General features: G+C 34.2%; 1 protein-coding gene across 1 annotated transcript in view; it reads left to right on the plus strand.

Moving 5' to 3' along the window:
• The first annotated feature begins 517 nt into the window (after positions 1-517).
• Positions 518-18,407, plus strand: part of LOC129223809 (protein Skeletor, isoforms B/C-like) — a 95,492-nt gene continuing 77,602 nt past the window's right edge. The window contains exon 1 of the mRNA XM_054858165.1: positions 518-613. Coding sequence (XP_054714140.1) covers positions 550-613 — 64 coding nt within the window. The 5' untranslated portion in view covers positions 518-549. The remainder of the gene's footprint in view (positions 614-18,407) is intronic.

The following is an 18,407-nucleotide window of genomic DNA, read 5'->3' on the forward strand; positions in this document are numbered from 1 at the left end:
CCCCTCCTTCCGCTATGACCGAACGGCGTTCGGGCAAAACAGTAAAGTAGTTAATAAATGAAACTTTATTTTAATTAGAATAAAGTAACAAATGGGGGAAAAAAAGATAAAAACATTGAAAAATACCCTGAAAAATGAAAAAAGATCTTTAAACGGGAAAAAATATTGTAAAAATCTTTTGAAAATACAGAAAAACAGGGGGAAATGCTGAAAAAATCATCATCATCAATTTCCGGTGTCTTTTGATAAATTATGCGGTAACGAAAAAAGAAATACCATACTCTCACAAAAATAATTTGTTTAAGTACGAATAAATGTTCAGTAAATTCTTGCTTGTCCTACAACTTATCAAAATTCATCTCACCGTCTCACCCCCAAATGTAGACAACGTGAAAATGGAACTTATAGATTAATAGAAATTCTTTGAACAATCCACGAAAAGAGGGCGCTCTAAACAGCTTCTAAATAGGTTGGCGGCATAATTAGATTTCATGCGCCCGATCAGTTGATCCACAAGTAGTCATAACTTCCAACGCGCCGGGTATAGCAATGTTGTTTTACTGGTTCAGCTTTCTTGTGTCCGTGTTTTATGCAACATGTGTGTTTGAAACGGGTAAGTACGTTTTTTGAAATTATATTTTGCATTTGATAATGACAGGTGTCATGAAAAATGATTTTATTACAGATCTGTGTTGTAATATTTACTAAACACTATTTTAGTTTTTCGTGTAGTGGGGTGCCCCGAACTCAAATTTTTGGGTGGGCGGAAATTCTCATTTTGCCGAATGATGGTAATTTTGTTAAATGGAAATCCAAATTTCGCTGAATGATTATAATTTTGTCGAATAGAACCTCAAATTTTGAAGAATTATGATAATTTTGTCGAATCATCCGTCAAACAAAATTTGTCGAATAAGGAAATGTTGGGGAGGTCACGGAGACCTCCCGTGACTTCTCATCGGAGTGCCCCTCTTGATATAGTTTTTTGATGGTTTTTAAAAATATGTTTCGGGGTGTTAGCTTTAATTAAGGAAGAATATTGAAAGTTTGGATATTTCTTGTGTGGCATTATTTGTAACAACAGCAGAAATTATAATTATTAATTCTGTGTCTCGGAGCCAGACTGACGTAAGTGCAAAAATTGGATTTTCCGTTTATTAGGGCATTGTATGTTGAAGCCTATTCCGCATCGAGCCATGTGAACGTAATTCTTAAAAAAAAAAAATCCTTTTCCATTTTTTACCAGGTTTAAAAGAGCGAGCGTCCCATCATTTGCATGCGCCAGAAAAAAGGTTTTCCTCTCTCCTGTGAAATTATAATGTGATTTAGATCCTTCTGGCTCTGGGGTACAAAATTAATGAATTATCTTCCTCAACAAAGCTGTCATTCCAGAGATTTCCGGGAGAGGGAGCAAAGGGTGTACATTAAATTCAATTTACAAAAAAAAGAACAAAATACATGCAAAATGGATAATTATATTACTTTCCTAAAATAGTGATGGGGAGGGGGAGGTAAATGACTCCATTGATCCCCCAAATGACGGGCTTGGTCTTAAAGTATTTTTTCGTCTGTTATGTTTCGTTAATATTGCAACACCAAAGTTGACTGCGAAATAGAAGTCATAATCCATTTATATCGTTGCCTAGAAAAAAATATAAAAATCCTTGCCAGTTTTTACTATTTAATTTTTATTAATAAAAAACTGTTTGCCTTATGTAGTTCATCGAACACATTAGACAGTGATCTCCAGCTGTTTTTTTTATAGGGCCACAGCGTAAATCTTTGGTGGCAAGGCGGGTCAACAACCCAACAATATTTTAGTTCAGATTGTCAGATTAGCGCCCCCTCTCCTCATACTCCCACGAATTTTCTTTGAACTAATTCTTTTAATGCTTTAAAAGAAATATAAATGAAATAGTGTTTGTTTTTTCAATTTGGAATCTTCCCGCATGCCTAAAGCATGACACTTTATAACTACGGTAGACCGACCAGTGATTGAACAGTTAAGCACTATTTCATTTTTAAAAAATCCCAGCAATTTTAAATTCTATACTATACAGATTGTGATAGCTAAAACATTTTAATTGATCTATGTAAATATCTCTAAAAAATCGTGGGAACTTAAATGGTTCCGCTTCCGACTTTTTTAGGTGTTTAAAGAAAAAAATGGCCCAAAGACCCAGTGAATGAACAGAACCAGTAAATGAACACAAATTGGTCTAGTGAATGAACATAATATGATTCAAAAAGAAACTAAGTTTCTTTGAGAACTATCTATCTATCTATCTATATATAACTACTATATCTATTTATCTATCTATCTATATATAACTACTATATCTATTTATCTATCTATCTATTTATATAACTATCTATATCTATCTATCTATCTATTTATATAACTATTTATATATATCTATCTATCTACTTATCTATCTATCTATATATCTATCTATCTAATTATATATCGTATCTATCTATCTCTATGTCTATTTACCTATTTATCAATGTACTTATCTATTTTTCAATCTACTTATCTGTATCTAGCTATGTATATCTATCTATCTACTTATCTGTATCTAGCTATCTATATATTTATCCTTCGATCTATCTACTTATTTATCTACTTATCTATCTATCTATCTATCTATATACTTATTTATCGATCAATCTATCTACTTATTTATCTACTTATCTGTCCACTTATCTACTTATCTATTTATCTATCTATCTACTTATCTATCTATATGTCTACTAATCTATATACTTATATACTTATCTATCTACTTATCGATCGATTTATCTACTTATCTCTCTACTTATCTACTTATCTATATACTTATCTATACATCTATCTACTTATCTATCTGTCTATCTACCTAACTATCTGACTATTTATCTGTCTGTACATCTAAATATCTACCAATCTATTACCGTTCCTCCTAATCAATCTATTTATCTATCTATCTACCTGCTTTTTTACCTATCTACCTATCTATCTATCTATCTCCTTATCAGTATATCTACCTATCTATCTGTTAACCACTACCTATCTATTTATCTATCAATAAATCTATCGATCTATCTACCTACCTATTCTATCTCTATATTTATCTACCTATATATCTATTTACCTCTTATTTTTTATATATCTATCTCTATATCTTCCTCTATCTATTTATCTATCTATATACAAACATACATACATATCTAACTATCAATTATCTCTCTTTGTATATATATTTCTATTTCTCTATCTCTCTATCTATCTGTCTATCTATCAAGAGAGATAAAGATATAGAAAGATAGATGTAGGTAGGTAGGTTAATATACAGATAGAGATATAGATAGATAAAAGATAAAACTCAGTAAAAAGTGCATTGTTTACAAAGACAAAAATAAAGAAATTATAAAATATATAATGAAATACATAAAATACACCGCCAGCTCAGTCAATTCCAGCCGAGGACTGCAGTTTCGTGCTTATTAGCACTCATCAGCCCGGCATAGGAGTGACTGAGCTGGAGGTGGAAAACCCCTTAAGGAAGCCTAGAGAGCCAAACAAACTGGTAGCTAATACAGAATTAGCACTGACCAGACGAGTGACCGAAACAATGGTTCGGTTCAACTCGAATATTGAAGGCAAGGCGAGTATATTCAATAAGTTACCGCCCTATAGCCAGGGCTAAGGCAGAAATACTGAACACCCCTCTACCTGAAAATCTACGCATTCTGCATTGACTGAAACAATTTAAATCCATAGCCTAAATATGTATACTTAATTTTTCTTTCGTAAAGTTAAAAAATAAAATTTATCTATAAAAACAATATTCATCAAAATAATTGCTTGCGCGAAACCAGCCTTATTATTTGCAATCTGCAGCAAAATGTTACTGATTTTTTTTTTCTCGTTCAAGCCTGATTGTTGAACACGTGTCACTTACATAATTTTTATTTTTGAGGTAGACCGTGCAAAGCCGGGTGACGCAGCTAGTGCATACTTAAAAGTTAGAAAACATTTCTTCCAAGTTATGAAAATTTAATGATGTATCCCTATTGATTGTATTGTTTTCATGTCACCACGCACCAGTTATGCAATCTAATTTTGTGCAAATTTTGTGGCGAGAAAGAGTGTTAAATTTAGATTTTAAATCAATAGTTAATACGTTATTTCAAAATTTTGACTTTTGTCACTTTCCCTGCCAAAATGCGATACGCACTTGAACGACTACCCCAAAAAATTTTTCCACATTAAAAAAAAATGTCCAGCAAAAGGCCTAAAATTTAATTGTCTTCAAAAAAAATGATTTTTTTCTATACATTTTTTAAAAAAATGTAAAGTAAATTTTAAGAAGTTATCAAGCTGAAAATATAAACAATAAAGTCGGTAGTTAGCGTTAAATAGAAATTTTCGTTCGCTTGCAATATTTAAGTCTCTCGCATGGTACTCAAAATATAGATTTTTTCATGTTTAAGTTAAATTTTTCATTTTAAATATATCATTTTTTTATTATTCGTTTGCAAATGTTGATTTAAAAATGTGTTCGCTAATAATTTTTGAACTTTATATTTTATTTATATATAAATGTATATGTACTTTTTTAAAAGATACACAAAAAAAAATTCACCTTTTTGAAGAAAATTATAAATTTTAGGTCTCTCCTGCTGGACACCTAAATAATTTTTAATTTGGATAAATATGCTTGTGGTACATGTGGGGCTATAGGGGCAATGTTTTATCCACATGAAATTTCGAACTTCCGATTTTTTTTTTATTCGGCCTAGTACACAGGGCTGGTTCATGCTTTCAGGCGCAAGTCGGCACAGGTTGCCGTTGTTCGAATTATATGAAACTTTTTTTACATTTATTTAGACCTAAAATAAAAAATATAAAAGGGTGTGCGACTTGAAAAATCGACTTTCTTTTTTTTTTAACCCCCGACACACGAAGGAAGGGGGTTATAAGTTTGACGTGTCTGTATATCTGTGTGTCTGTCTGTGGCACTCTAGCGCCTAAACGAATGGACCGATTTTGAAAAAAAAAAAAAAATATATATATTCGAGAGTTGTGATCGAGAGTGTTCTTAGCTAGGCTGCATCTTTGGATGACATTAATTAACGAAGATATTAATTGAAAGCCTCTAAAAGGTTCTTCGCGAGTTTTGCTGGGAAAACATAGTTAAAAAATTTTAAATTTATAATACCAAAATAAGGAGTTTTTTTTCCGCGTCTGATAGAATGTGTTTGGAACTCCCATGTTTCATAGAATTCGAATTATAACGTTTTTTAAAGCAGATTTTAATAACGGCTAAGCCTTTATTCACGCGATTGCTAGCCGAATTCATTGTTGGATGACAAGGAAATAAAATGCAATGATTTAAAATTTTCATTCGTTTCTCAAGAATGTGACTTTTTTTTTTTTTAATTTTATTTCTGACAAATGAGTCGATCATAGATTTTTTTGCGCTGAATCCGAAAATATGACTTTCATTTTTTTTCCATCAAGCTTTTTATAGATTTTCAGAAAATCGCAAATTTGAAAATCGTTAAAAAATGGAATTTTTTTGAAAATGACACTACAAAATAGCCATGATACAATGAAGGGTTGGATGAGGGAAGGAGCGAACTCATGACCTTCAGTTTAGAGCGATGAGTTATCCCCCGTTGACATGAACGGAACAAAATAACTTCTATGTCCAGTTGTCTACATAAATTCGTTTCCGAAAGTTCTGCAGTAAAAACAACTTTCCGGCTAGAAACCGTATTTCCTTTCATGACAATTCAACTGTCTTGCCAGGTAGGTCAAAGGCCGCTTGGAATAGAATTTACGTGACATAATTTTCACTACTTACCCGTGGGAAATGTAAGATAGTTCTTTTTCTCCGTCTTTTTTTTTTTTATTATTCTCTTATTCTAATAACAGTAATCTAAATGAAAATGAATGGACTCTACAAGAAATGTATACTATTCATTAAAAAGGTCTTAAGAGCTTGATTTGCGTTTTTTGAAGATATAAAAGAAAAAGAAAAGAAATAAATTTGTACATTAAACTCGAGTGAAATGATATTTACGACATAAATTTCCCGAACTTTAAGTCCAAACGAAGGATTTAGAGAATGATTGACTGTAGACGCTCTTGGAAAGGATGGGATTTTAGTCGAAATAGCTGTACCGGAATTTTGTAAACTTATACAACAAATTCAGAGAACTGTTTGGTGAGAAGTTGACGAATCTCGAATCTCGGCATGAAAAAGGTATCAAACGAATCCCGAGGGGAAAAAAGGGGAGGGGCGGGGGTCGGACGTAATCGTGGACCAAGGTGGGTAGGGAAGAGGAGGAGAGAGGGAGGGGGGTTAACCATAGAGCAGCGGTTCCCAACCTTTTTCTCCCTGCGAACCCCTTTCAAAATCTGTACGAGTTTATCGAACCCCTTGTGCACTAAGACTGATAAGCGCCCCCCCCCACACAGGAAAATTTAAGAGATTTTTTTTTTTTTGAAAAACAAATAATAATCGCAAAATTTCGAAGTACAAACATTGCTACTAGCTTTTTAAAGTGACAGCTAAAATATTATTACAAAACAAATTCAACGGAACAAATAATTCTTTGAGTCTCTGCCCACTTTGAAAAAATTTTTAATAGAATGGTTGTAGAACAAGTAAATGCTCAAATGTAATGTCAGACAATTTCAGTCTTACTTTAGGTTCAGTATTTAATTTCCTTCTACATTTATCTCTACATGCTGAAATTAATTTTTCCCGTGGGGTTTTATTTTGTCCAAGAAGGGTTAGTAAAATTTAAAATGTATTTTTGTATCACAACTGTATTATTCGTAACGCTAATTCAGTCTATTAAAGAATTGATCTGATTTTTTTTTCTAGAAAATGTCGAAGATTTTTTGACTAAATTATCTTTTTTCTTCAAAGTAATTTCTAGTTGTTTGATAAGGATACAATGTGTACATTAATTGTTTGAGTGCTGAAGAATTTTTTTTTCCTTCTGCTAAAATGCACAGTTATTTTTATTTTATTTTTCACTAGTGGTACCCGCATGGCTTTGCCCGTAACAGAAAAATTAAAAGGTCTTTTGATTCGCCTGTATATTTACAAATAATGTATGGTGAATTTTCTCGCCAATTGGATTGTACCCATGTTACGGTTCCACGTTATGATAATTTCGTATCTCGCTAATTGGCTTGTGCCCATGTTACGGTTCCACGTTATGATAGTTTCGTAATTTACTCGTTCATCTAATGATAGTTTTGTTCTTAAAATTGAAATAGAAAAAGAACCACATCGAATTTTCGAAAAATCGCTTCGAGGTGCACACTTCTATGCTACAAACTAACTTTGTGCCAAATTTCATGAAAATCGGCCGAACGGTCTAGGCACTATGCGCGTCACAGACATTCAAACATCCTCCTGACATCCAGACATCCTCCGGACACCCAGACAGAGAGACTTTCAGCTTTATTATTAGTAATAAAGAAAAATAAACGAAACGTCTGAAATTAACTCTAATTATTACATAAACAATAAATTTTCCCATTAAATCCTATCTTGTAATGCTCACTTATTGCAAGAAAGTTTTCCTGCGTGAATTTCATGCGTTCTTTTTTTTTTACATAGAGCGCCAATGTTCCCTTTTTAATCCCGTATTTTTTTTTTACGACGCGACGTACCTCACAATAAAAAGACAGCAGCACGATTGCACTTTTTGTGCCACTAGCATTTTAGGCGAAGCAAAAAAGAGGAGTGATAGCTCTTCGTCTCACTCAAATGGTAAAGAAACTAAACATAGAAAATTAAGTAAAAATGTTTGAAACGCTCTCATGGGCTCCATTTCATATTTCCATCAAGTTCGTTCGAATTTTCTAATCAAACGGAGAAAACTGAGGCATTCGCATGCTTTCATTTAAAGGGGTCTAAGGACCCTTAACGTTCAAAATTCTCGATTAATAATAGGCAATTTACGTGAAATTTGGGCCTAAATTTGAATAAAAAAAGAACTATTTATCGGAGTTTTTTTGAATTATAGCCTATGTTACTCAGTAAGAAAGCACCTTTCATATAGTGAAAGAATTTTTCAAATAGGTGCAGTGGTTCCGGAGATAACCTCGAACATATAAACACACAAAAATCCGCCCTCTCTCTTTATAATATTAGTAACTAGTGGCACTCGCACGGCTTCGCCCGTAATAGAAAAATTAAAGGTCTTTTGGTTCGCCTGTATATTTACAAATAATGTATGGTGAATTTTCTCGCCAATTGGCTTGTACCGACGTTACGGTTCCACGTTATGATAATTTCGTATCTCGCCAATTGGCTTGTGCCCATGTTACGGTTCCACGTTATGATAATTTCGTAATTTATGATAGTTTTTTTCTTAAAATTGGAATAGAAAAAGAACAAAATCGAATTTTCGAAAAATCGCTTCGAGGTGCACACTCCCATACTACATACTTTGTGCCAAATTTCATGAAAATCGGCCGAACGGTTTAGGCGCTATGCGCGTCACAGACATCCTACAGATATCCAGACATCCTCCGGACAGAGAGACTTTCAGCTTTATTATTAGTAACTAGTGATACCCGCACGGCTTCGCCCGTAATAGCAAATTAAAAGGTCTTTTGGTTCGCCTGTACATTTACAAATGATGTGTAGTGAATTTTCTCGCCAATTGGCTTGTGCCCATGTTACGGTTCCACGTTATGATAATTTCGTAATTTACTCGTCCATCTTATGATACTTTTTTTTTCTTAAAATTGGAATAGAAAAAGAACCACATCGAATTTTCGAAAAATCGCTTCGAGGTGCACACCCCCATGCTACATACTAACTTTGTGCCAAATTTCATGAAAATCGGCCGAACGGTCTAGGCGCTATGCGCGTCACAGACATCCTACAGACATCCTACAGATATCCTACAGACATCCAGACATCTTCCGGACAGAGAGACTTTCAACTTTATTATTAGTAAAGAAGATTATCATTGTATAATTACTATTTTAATTTTTTTCAACAAGGATAGAAATTGATTGAGGGGAAAAAGAACGACTGAAGAAACTCCTAATTTGTAACAGATACTTTAAGACATTGGTTCCCAACAGATGTTTCGCGAGGTGCGCAAAGGAGGCTCGTGAAAACAATATAAGAACAATGTCAACATTCGTAATATCGGTATAACGAAATTTTCTTACTGCTAAAGGATTTCGCTCGTCCCTTGAACTTCGTTAAAACGGTATTCGACTGTCTGTTCAAGACCTAATGAGTGCACTTTCAATTAACAATGGTAATTTTGCTATATCATATTTTTCCTAACGAAGTTACTAGGACTGTTTTTTGTTGTTGTTCATATAATATGCAGAATATCAGAAGTCAACTTGTCAGTTGAAATGAGTGCATGACAGATAACTTCGTGCGATGTGCTGGTATTCTTTTTATTTCCCGAGTAATAGCCCATTTTGTTTTCACCATCCTTCCCTAACCAGACGTGCGGCGGAAAGACAATGTGCAGCTATTCTGTTTAATTTTCGTGCTTTCCGGCAAATAGGCCAACTGGGTCATCGACTTCAAAACTGGGTAAATAGAACGCGTTTGGGGAGCCTGGCGATGGGGGTCTTACGCCCTCAGTCGCTTCCACCTCCTGATGGGTCCGTAGGCAGACGAACTTGAATGAAATAATCACCAGTGAATAGTTTTGGGACATCGAGGGATGAACCGTGAATGCAGCGACTCAGTTGAGTATTTTCTGACGCGTAGCGCAGTGGCTTTCCAACATTTTATTCCCCCACACACACTTCCCTTTTCTTTCATAGAAAAAAAGTTCTCATCCCCCCCCCCCCCTAGTTTTGATGAGAGGGTTAGAAAGCCAACAGCATATATTTTATGAAGTACAGTCGGACCTCCATATATCGAAGTAGCAAATTGCCGGGAAAAAATTCGATATATAGAAATTTCGATATATAGAAACAATCTTATCTTAATATATAAAAATCTTCTGTGCGGACGTTTGTCACCATAAGGTTTTTAAACGGCTGGACCGATTTTGATCAAATTTTTTGTATGTAATTAAGTTGTGGCAAGCATGGTTTCGAAGCGCGATGGATAGAATCGGAAACGTTTTTGTTAATTAATAAATTAATTTAAACATTGGATGGTTATTTCTCCCAAATGATTTACATTTATTTTAATCCATTGTTGAGCGAGAACTGAAATAAATATTTAACCCGTTGCCAAAGGACAATAAGAAAGCCAGCTCTGCTTTTTGTAATGAAATTTCCTACTGTGATATGTCGATTGAGAATAGTTAAAACGTAGCAAGAGAGAGAGAGAGAGTGAAGCCTTCATTTCTTAAAAGCAACGATTTTAGAACCCGTGATATATTTTAAAGTAAAGTACTGTGGAAAGTTCACGCAAAACGTGTGTTCTGTCGTCGTAGTTGAACCATGTGACCGGATCGGTGCTTAAGGGTTTCCTAGCCCAAATGATCAGAAATTATCGTACCTAGCAACATTTGTTTCTCGGATGAAATCCATCAGAGTTTTGGCACCAATGTCAAGAATACTTTAAAGATTATCTAACTAATCAATACATTATTAAAGGAAAAGATGATGGAATATGAAGACGAAACAAATTTTATATTCGTCCAGATAAATTACAACAGGGTAGTTCTGTACACAAAAGATCAGTGCAGTGGAAGATCTTTATCTTTTGTGAAAAGAACAAATTAGGCAATATATGAAGTTTTAAAAGTTTTCGTTTAAAAGATCGAACTGCTAATCGGTTGAAGTTGGCTTCGCTCACTGGTCGGCTGGATTACAGTAACGTGGTGGCTTGGCGACTTTGGCTATTAATAATTGTTGCGTGATCATTTGTTTACATTTTAAAGCTACTGTTAATGTAATTTATTGTATTTTTTGTTTATTTGGCGAAATATTTCAAATTGCAAAGAATTGTTTTTCGTTTTAAAAGAGCTTTTAGTCATTTTAGTTGAAGAATGTGTTTATTTTACATCGGGAGGGGGGGGGAGGATGATTTTTGCTTATTCAGAGAACTGTTTTTACCTTTATCATTTTTTTAAACGATATCCTTTCTATTGTTTTATTCTTTCTCATGTGGGAGATGTTGCAGCGGGATTTCCCGTTTGTTCTAGACGGGTAGTTAGTTTTTTACACTTAATATCTGAGGACGCTTTTTATCCTTTGAGTATGGGTGAAGGAACAAACCATCAAGTACGGGAGAAAAAATAGTTAATAAAACAACTGCTCAATGGGCATTAGATAAATCAAGTTGTAATAAATATACGCATTCTGACACCAAGCAGCTTAAAACATTTTCTTTTTACTTATTTTTTTCAACAAAACGGTTCAAACACTTGATAGTTTATTGAAAATTTTCAACGTTTTCAATTTACAAAGTTTGAACAGAACAACGTCTGTCGGGTCCTCTAGTTTTATCATAAAAATCTCCTAACACATTAAAATTAAAGCTAATTTTCGTGCATGAAACCCAATTTCTAATTTATACGATCATCGGATTAAACGAAAGTTAATAACTGAAAAATTAACAGAAATTACATTTTTGTGCCTTCATACATCTTCATTCTTCGGAAGTTCAACTTGATTCCCAACATGAGGGAATTTTCGTTGGGCAATGTAATCAAGAGAAAAGTAAAAAATCAATCTACTTAACTTGAATGATTTTTACTGAAGCTAAAAAGACTAGGACTGATAATCAACAGACAAAAAGGATAACTTGAAACTGATTTTACAGTGTTAGTGGTTGCAACTAAGATTTGAAATAAACTTGAGGGAATTTAAGAACTGCAGAACGGAATGACAACCTATCTACACACCCTTTAAACCCAGATTTCTTATGAGTTTCTCAGTAACCTTTAGTAAACATAATATTCTCCCCTAACTTTCATTTTTCATGAGACAAATAGTCTAAAGTGGAAAAAAAAATGTACGAATGTCTCGAAAAAAATTTCGATAAGTAGAGATTTTTTCGATACATAGAAACAATTTTTCTATGTTATGAACATTGAAATTTGCTGGGATTTCGATATATAGAAATTTTCGATATGTGGAAGTTCGATATATGGAGGCTCGACTGTAATACGTTTTATGCACCAAAACCTAGTTAAGAAATAGTTTGAGTAGTGTTTATTTTTTTATATTTAATAGTATGAGTTAGTACGACTACGGTTAACTCTCGATAAATCGAAGTCCCAAAGGACCGGTAAAAACATTCGAGTTATGGGAAGTTTCCACAACAGTCTCAAAAGTTTGAAACCCGAGGAAAAGTTTGAGATAGAGGAACATTCCAGTTGAAAACTTCGAGTTATCGACTGCATTTATATTAATAGTGTAAGCAGAAAAAGATTTTTGCTCCTTTCTAAATAATTTACAGACCGTTATACATGTTTTTTTTAACTTTCCGAGTCTTCAAATTTTTCGTGTTGATGATCCGATTATTAATTTGTGCAGATAATCGGGAGCTCAGAGTATTTATAAATTAGCAAGTATGTGGCTATAACTGGAAGCTAGTTAAATCAAGAAGCATTGTCATTTTCCCCTAGTTTTCCTCCAGGAAATCAACATATTGGGATTAATCATAGAGACAGAACAATTAGTATCGATTCACCGAACGAAATTTTTGACGAGCAGTAAAAATTGTGTCAGCTGCAGAAAACGGCTTTTGCGTAAGACTAAAAAAATATAAGGACAGGTCTCTTGGGAAATGTAAAGAAGTGCTGGCATACACAGGCGGAAATTCGTTCGTAGCATTAGCGTAGGTTCCCCGTATAAATACCGAAAAAAAAGTATAAAAAGAAAAATTCCTATTAAAAGCCGGTTGCTCTTTTCGAAGGGTCATTTACCCAGTCCGGTGTTGGAAGCGGTTGTCACCTTACGTAAAAGGAACTTGCCCCTCCTACAGGCAACTGGATATCATAAGTTTCGAATCTGTTTTGTTTCTGTTTGGTGTGTCAATCATGAGGTCTTCATTATTCTCAATCCTTCAGTCTTTATTGAGATGGTAATGGGGTAAAGTTAGTGCAATAAAATTTTTAGGTTGACTACGGATCAGGTTGCCCGAGCTTAAATTTGATAGCGGAGGGGGGGGGGATTCCTAATTTACTGAATAAAACTTCGAATTTTATCAAATACGAGCATTCGCAGCCACCTACATCTCGCAGCCATCTACATGAGAAAAGTCATTAAGTTTCATTTTTGAAAAAAATGTAATGTTCCAATTTTATCTCCAAATTTACCGAATATAGTCGGACAAAATTTGCCGAAAAAATAAATTTTTTGTAACCTCCCAGCAGGACGCCCCTGCTACTGATTTGAGCATTTTTTTTTCTTTAGTTCATTATCCTTATTGACTAATTTAGGAAAATTGCCTTGTTTCTTTTCTGAAGTGATGTTTATTCCAGGAGATATTTGTAGCTATGACTGGGTTTTTGAGCACTAACAAAAAGTATATTAGCAGAGATCTGGGAAGGATTAAAGCCTTAATTTACGTCATTTGATTTTTTTATGTCATTAACAAAAATACCGAGTTTACTGTGAGGAGAAATCTTTCATTACTTTTTTTTCATATGATTTGATCTGCACGTTTTTAATTTTACCAGCAGTGGCCTACCTAGCATGAGTGACACCTAGGGTGGCATTTTGTGACGTAACCCCCCCCCCCGCCCACATACACACATAAACGTAAAAAAAAATGAAAATGAAAAAACGGGTTTTAATATTCCATGCATGCATGAAATTCATACAATTTTCAGTCTTTAGTACTGACAATATGAACCTAATCCTTAGTACAGTATTCACTTCATGATGTGGGGTGAAAGAGAGGGTGTTTCCCCCAAAACATTTTCAAATTTGTAGTCTTAAAATTCATTTTAGCTTCATATTTTTCAAAAACTTGCAATCCCACTTTGGGTGTCACCCCTAGGCGGGTGAAACCCGGGGCGGACCACCCCTTCGCCCCTCTCGTAATAACGCCACTGTTTACCAGTCAATAATTTTGGTGATAGTTTTCAATTCCTTTGAACGGCTGAACTGTAGAAATTATCTTGGCACATAAACTTTAAAGCCGTTCCATTATTTGTTTATCCCAGTTTAATTCTTTTCAATTCCTCATTTAGCTCATGATGCAAGTACCACCGAATTATACGCTTACAGGTTCATCAACGTTTGACTACTAGGTCCATTTCACTGTTATTTTTCATTTAAGGCATTTACAACCTGGCGTGGGCACGATTATGTTAATCACTCTGCACTCTTCACAAAACTTTGCAAGTTCATAGTTTTTAATTTAATGAAGACCTGCATTTATACCAAATCAGATACATTAAGATTATGCTGACTTATTTATTCATTTTTTTTTCAGTAAAATTTGAACTTGAGTTCTGAACTTCCTAAAGTTTGACCTTGGCAAGTCAATTATGATATTCTTTTTGCTCATTTTTAGGCGTATAACTGATTATCCGTGATCCTCATAACCATATAAATGAATCTCGTGAATAAGCTTCCGTGAAACCGGTAGTGTGGAATATCCAGGCTAAATTCTGGTAATGATCATTCGTTGAAAAATCACGGTTTCCGTGCGACTTCCACCTGCTTCATCTCAAATCATTGGAAATCTGTCTGTCGGGGGTCTTCTGCTGACCTGATCCGGCTGTACATCCTGTTCTAATGCTACCCATCACACCACCACCACCGACGATAATATGCAGATATGGGATTCTAATTTTAATATGCAACCATTCTTTAGTGAAATAATAGCAAAACATCTACTCGGATTGAAATATACTTTAATCTTTAATCCAGTGATGCCTAGCTTTTTTTTTTTTTTTTTTACCGAAACCCACACCTTATATTAAGATGAATCTTGTAGGCCGCCAGAGCACACACAAAATTTAAATGAAGGCCAGTTATTTTAAAATTTCCAAAAAGGTGGGCAATAGCTCTGTTCTATACTCCATTGCACATTACAAAAACCATGCCCACGTATATGAAATAAATTATTTTCTAACAAACTGGGAGGCAACAGTCCCTCTGACAAGGGTCTCTGAATTGGACGAAAATTTTTCGGAAGGGGGAAAGTTTCGAATCGCCCGAAGGAGATTCCAATTTTACCAAATGAAAAAATTCGAGCAGACACACATCATACACAGATAACATCTAATGGGAAGGAACATTACGCATTAAGAAACTATTTCAAAAACGGAAAAAGAATTTCAGTGTTGCAAAATTGTTTCCAAATTTGCGAATAGTCAGCAAAACTTTTCTGAATAAGGAAACTTTTTGGGAGACTGAACTTTCCCCGAGGAAAGTTGCATTGAACTTTCCTCGGAATGCCCTTGCTTGTAATCCTCCTAAATGGCGATCCTGCTAATATAGATTTAAAATTTCCTATATAACATTGAGACACACGGGAAAAGAAAGGAAATTGCAAGACAAAAGTTGTTTTTATCTGTACTTGGATACCTTTTTTTTAATGTGAAGTTTGCAATCCGCATCAGTTTCTTAGAAGCAAATTTTTGATATTTGACTCAAAATTTGTAATATTTATTCTTAAAGCCGAATGGAAACCTGGAAGATTCCAGAACGTGGTTCTTCAATCACCATTCGTAACAAGGAACATAACAGAACAAGTCACCCACATTGGTCAACTTCGTGGACCCAGTATAGCCGGCGGACCACTGTAATCACTTTCTTATATCTAAACAATATAGACAATCTATTTTTATTTGTGGGGCCGATGTTACCCCAGTCGATGGTACATCAATTGCAGCTGCATAATATCTAGGTAACAGCGTCGGATCTAGGATTTTTTCAAGCCGGGTCAAATCTTGAAACTGTCAACCGTACGCATCTTCTTTCAGGTTTTTATGTCGAGTTTCAGAGAAAAAAAAATAAAAGAAACGCGGAAATAAGTTGAATTTGCCGTTTTTTAGAAGTTGCCGCCCGGGACAAGAGCCCCTGCTTGCCTGCCTTAGATAAGATCTTCCACTTCTCGGGCTCATTCAAATAGCGAGGGCTCTTTCTTATGTTAAGAGCCATTGTCTGTAAGAATCAGGCAGTTTAAAGCATTTGTGATTGTTGACATTTTTAATTTTTTTTATTTTCACATATGTTGTTCCTTATCATAAATGTAATGTAAATCCGAAATTTGAGCTTTGTCTGACTCACCGTTTTTGAGAAAACAATTTTTTTTTTGTTTAGGGGGCGTAGCACATTTTTGCCGGTTTTTCAAATTTGCAGATTTTAATGTGCTTGTTGCTTGAAGCGCCCTTATAATGACATGAATTTTTTAATTCCATATTACTATATGGTCTTGTTAGATACTGTTACAGCTGTCAAATCGGTGACACTACGAGGGCGACGCCCACAAACTCCGTTTAAAAATGACCGAAAATGAATTTTTTTCTATATTCGAGGCCGATTTTCTCAAAGCGCCTTCATGATGACACCAACATTTTTAGATCATTTTCTAGCCACACTTACATACATCAAAAATATGTATCAAAATCGGTGTCACTATAAGGGCGCCAGAAGATATTGGAACTTTTATTCAATAAATTTCACAAAAACACAAATATTTAGAATCTAATTACAACTGTCGCCCTCATAGCAGGTATCTGATACTACATTAGGTTGATAACCAACATGTTTGACTAACATTTGCATAAAAAAAATCGGTGTCACTCCTATTATTTTTGGAAATATAATCGTTCCAAGTTAGTACGTTATGGCGTTTTTTTTATATTTATTTATTTAATACTTTCACACCCAGATTTTTTTCTTTTTGAACATATTTATTTTTAATTCAATACAAAGAAGTGTACCTTATAACATAAACAGCTTTGGGCAGCAAGAGAGTCTTTTTCTTGAATAGAAAATGCCCGTTTTGTATAGGTACCAGGTGGATCTATTGTGCATAACATATCTAGACTATTATACCAATACTCGTCTTGTTTTTCCGGCCAAGCAAATTTATTTATTCCAACTGTTCTTAACATGCATTTGATCTAAACTTGCAAATGGTCAACTTCTACTATTTTTCTGGGATACCATGTTTTCCCATGCTTTAGTGCTACAAAATTAGCAGTTTTCAATAAGAGATGACCGTCTTTCTGAAATTGGTTTGATTTGATTCTTAATGTTTTCTTCGTTTTGGTCTACGTTATCCTCAAATTCAGTTTCAGATTCTGAATGTTCTCTTTCTTCAAATATTCTCATTTGATGTATTGAGAATGCATTCGTTTTTTTGTTTCTTCCATCGAAAAAAAAGGGATAGGATTTGTTTCATAGTACAATACTCTGAAGCAACGAACAGTTTTTTCCAAATTACGAACTGCATTTCTCAACTAGTGTGGAACTTGACAGGGATGTTGTTTTTTTCCCAATCTTTTCACCAATCGTAAATTGTTCTCATAAATACTCCTTCTGCTTTGAAGTGAACTTGAACTGAGCTCGTAAAGATAGGGCTCATCCAATTTCATTAAATTGAACTTTTGGCAATGCAGGGGTATTTATTAGTTGAAAATTTGAAGCATTTATATAAGATGTTTGTAAGAGCTTCTCTCAATACATCTTTCGTATAAAATCCATTTGCAAGTTGAGGTCAAATGTATGTCAAGAACAATTGGAATAAATAGATTTGTTTGGCCGAAAAAAACAAGATGAGTATTGGTATGATAATCTAGACATATTATGCACAATACATCCGCCTGTACCTATATCAAAACGGGCATTTTCCATTCAAGAAAAAGACGTTCTTACTGCCCAAAGCTATTTATGTTAAAAGCTACACATTTTTGTATTAAATTAAAAATAAATATGTTCAAAAAAACTATCTGGGGGTGAAAAGATTAAATAAATAAATATAAAAAAACGCCATAACGTACTAACTTGGAACGATTATATTTCCAAAAATAATAGGAGTGACACCGATTTTTTTTGTGCAAATGTTAGACAAACATGTTGGTTATCAACCAAATTTAGTATCAGATCTCTGCTATGAGGGCGACAGTTGTAGTTAGATTTTAAATATTTGTGTTTTTGTGAAATTTATCGAATAAAAGTTCCAATATCTTCTGGCGCCCTTATAGTGACACCGATTTTGATACATATTTTTGATGTATGTAAGTGTGGCTAGAAAATGACCTAAAAATGTTGGTGTCATCATGAAGGCGCTTTGAGAAAATTGACCTTGAATATAGAAAAAAAATCATTTTCGGTCATTTTTAAACGGAGTTTGTGGGCGTCGCCCTCGTAGTGTCACCGATTTGACAGCTGTAACAGTATCTAACAAGACCATATAGTAATATGGAATTAAAAAATCCATGTCATTATAAGGGCGCTTCAAGCAACAAGCACATTAAAATCTGCA

This window comes from Uloborus diversus, chromosome 6 (assembly GCF_026930045.1).
Source record: "Uloborus diversus isolate 005 chromosome 6, Udiv.v.3.1, whole genome shotgun sequence".
Lineage (NCBI taxonomy): Eukaryota > Metazoa > Arthropoda > Arachnida > Araneae > Uloboridae > Uloborus > Uloborus diversus.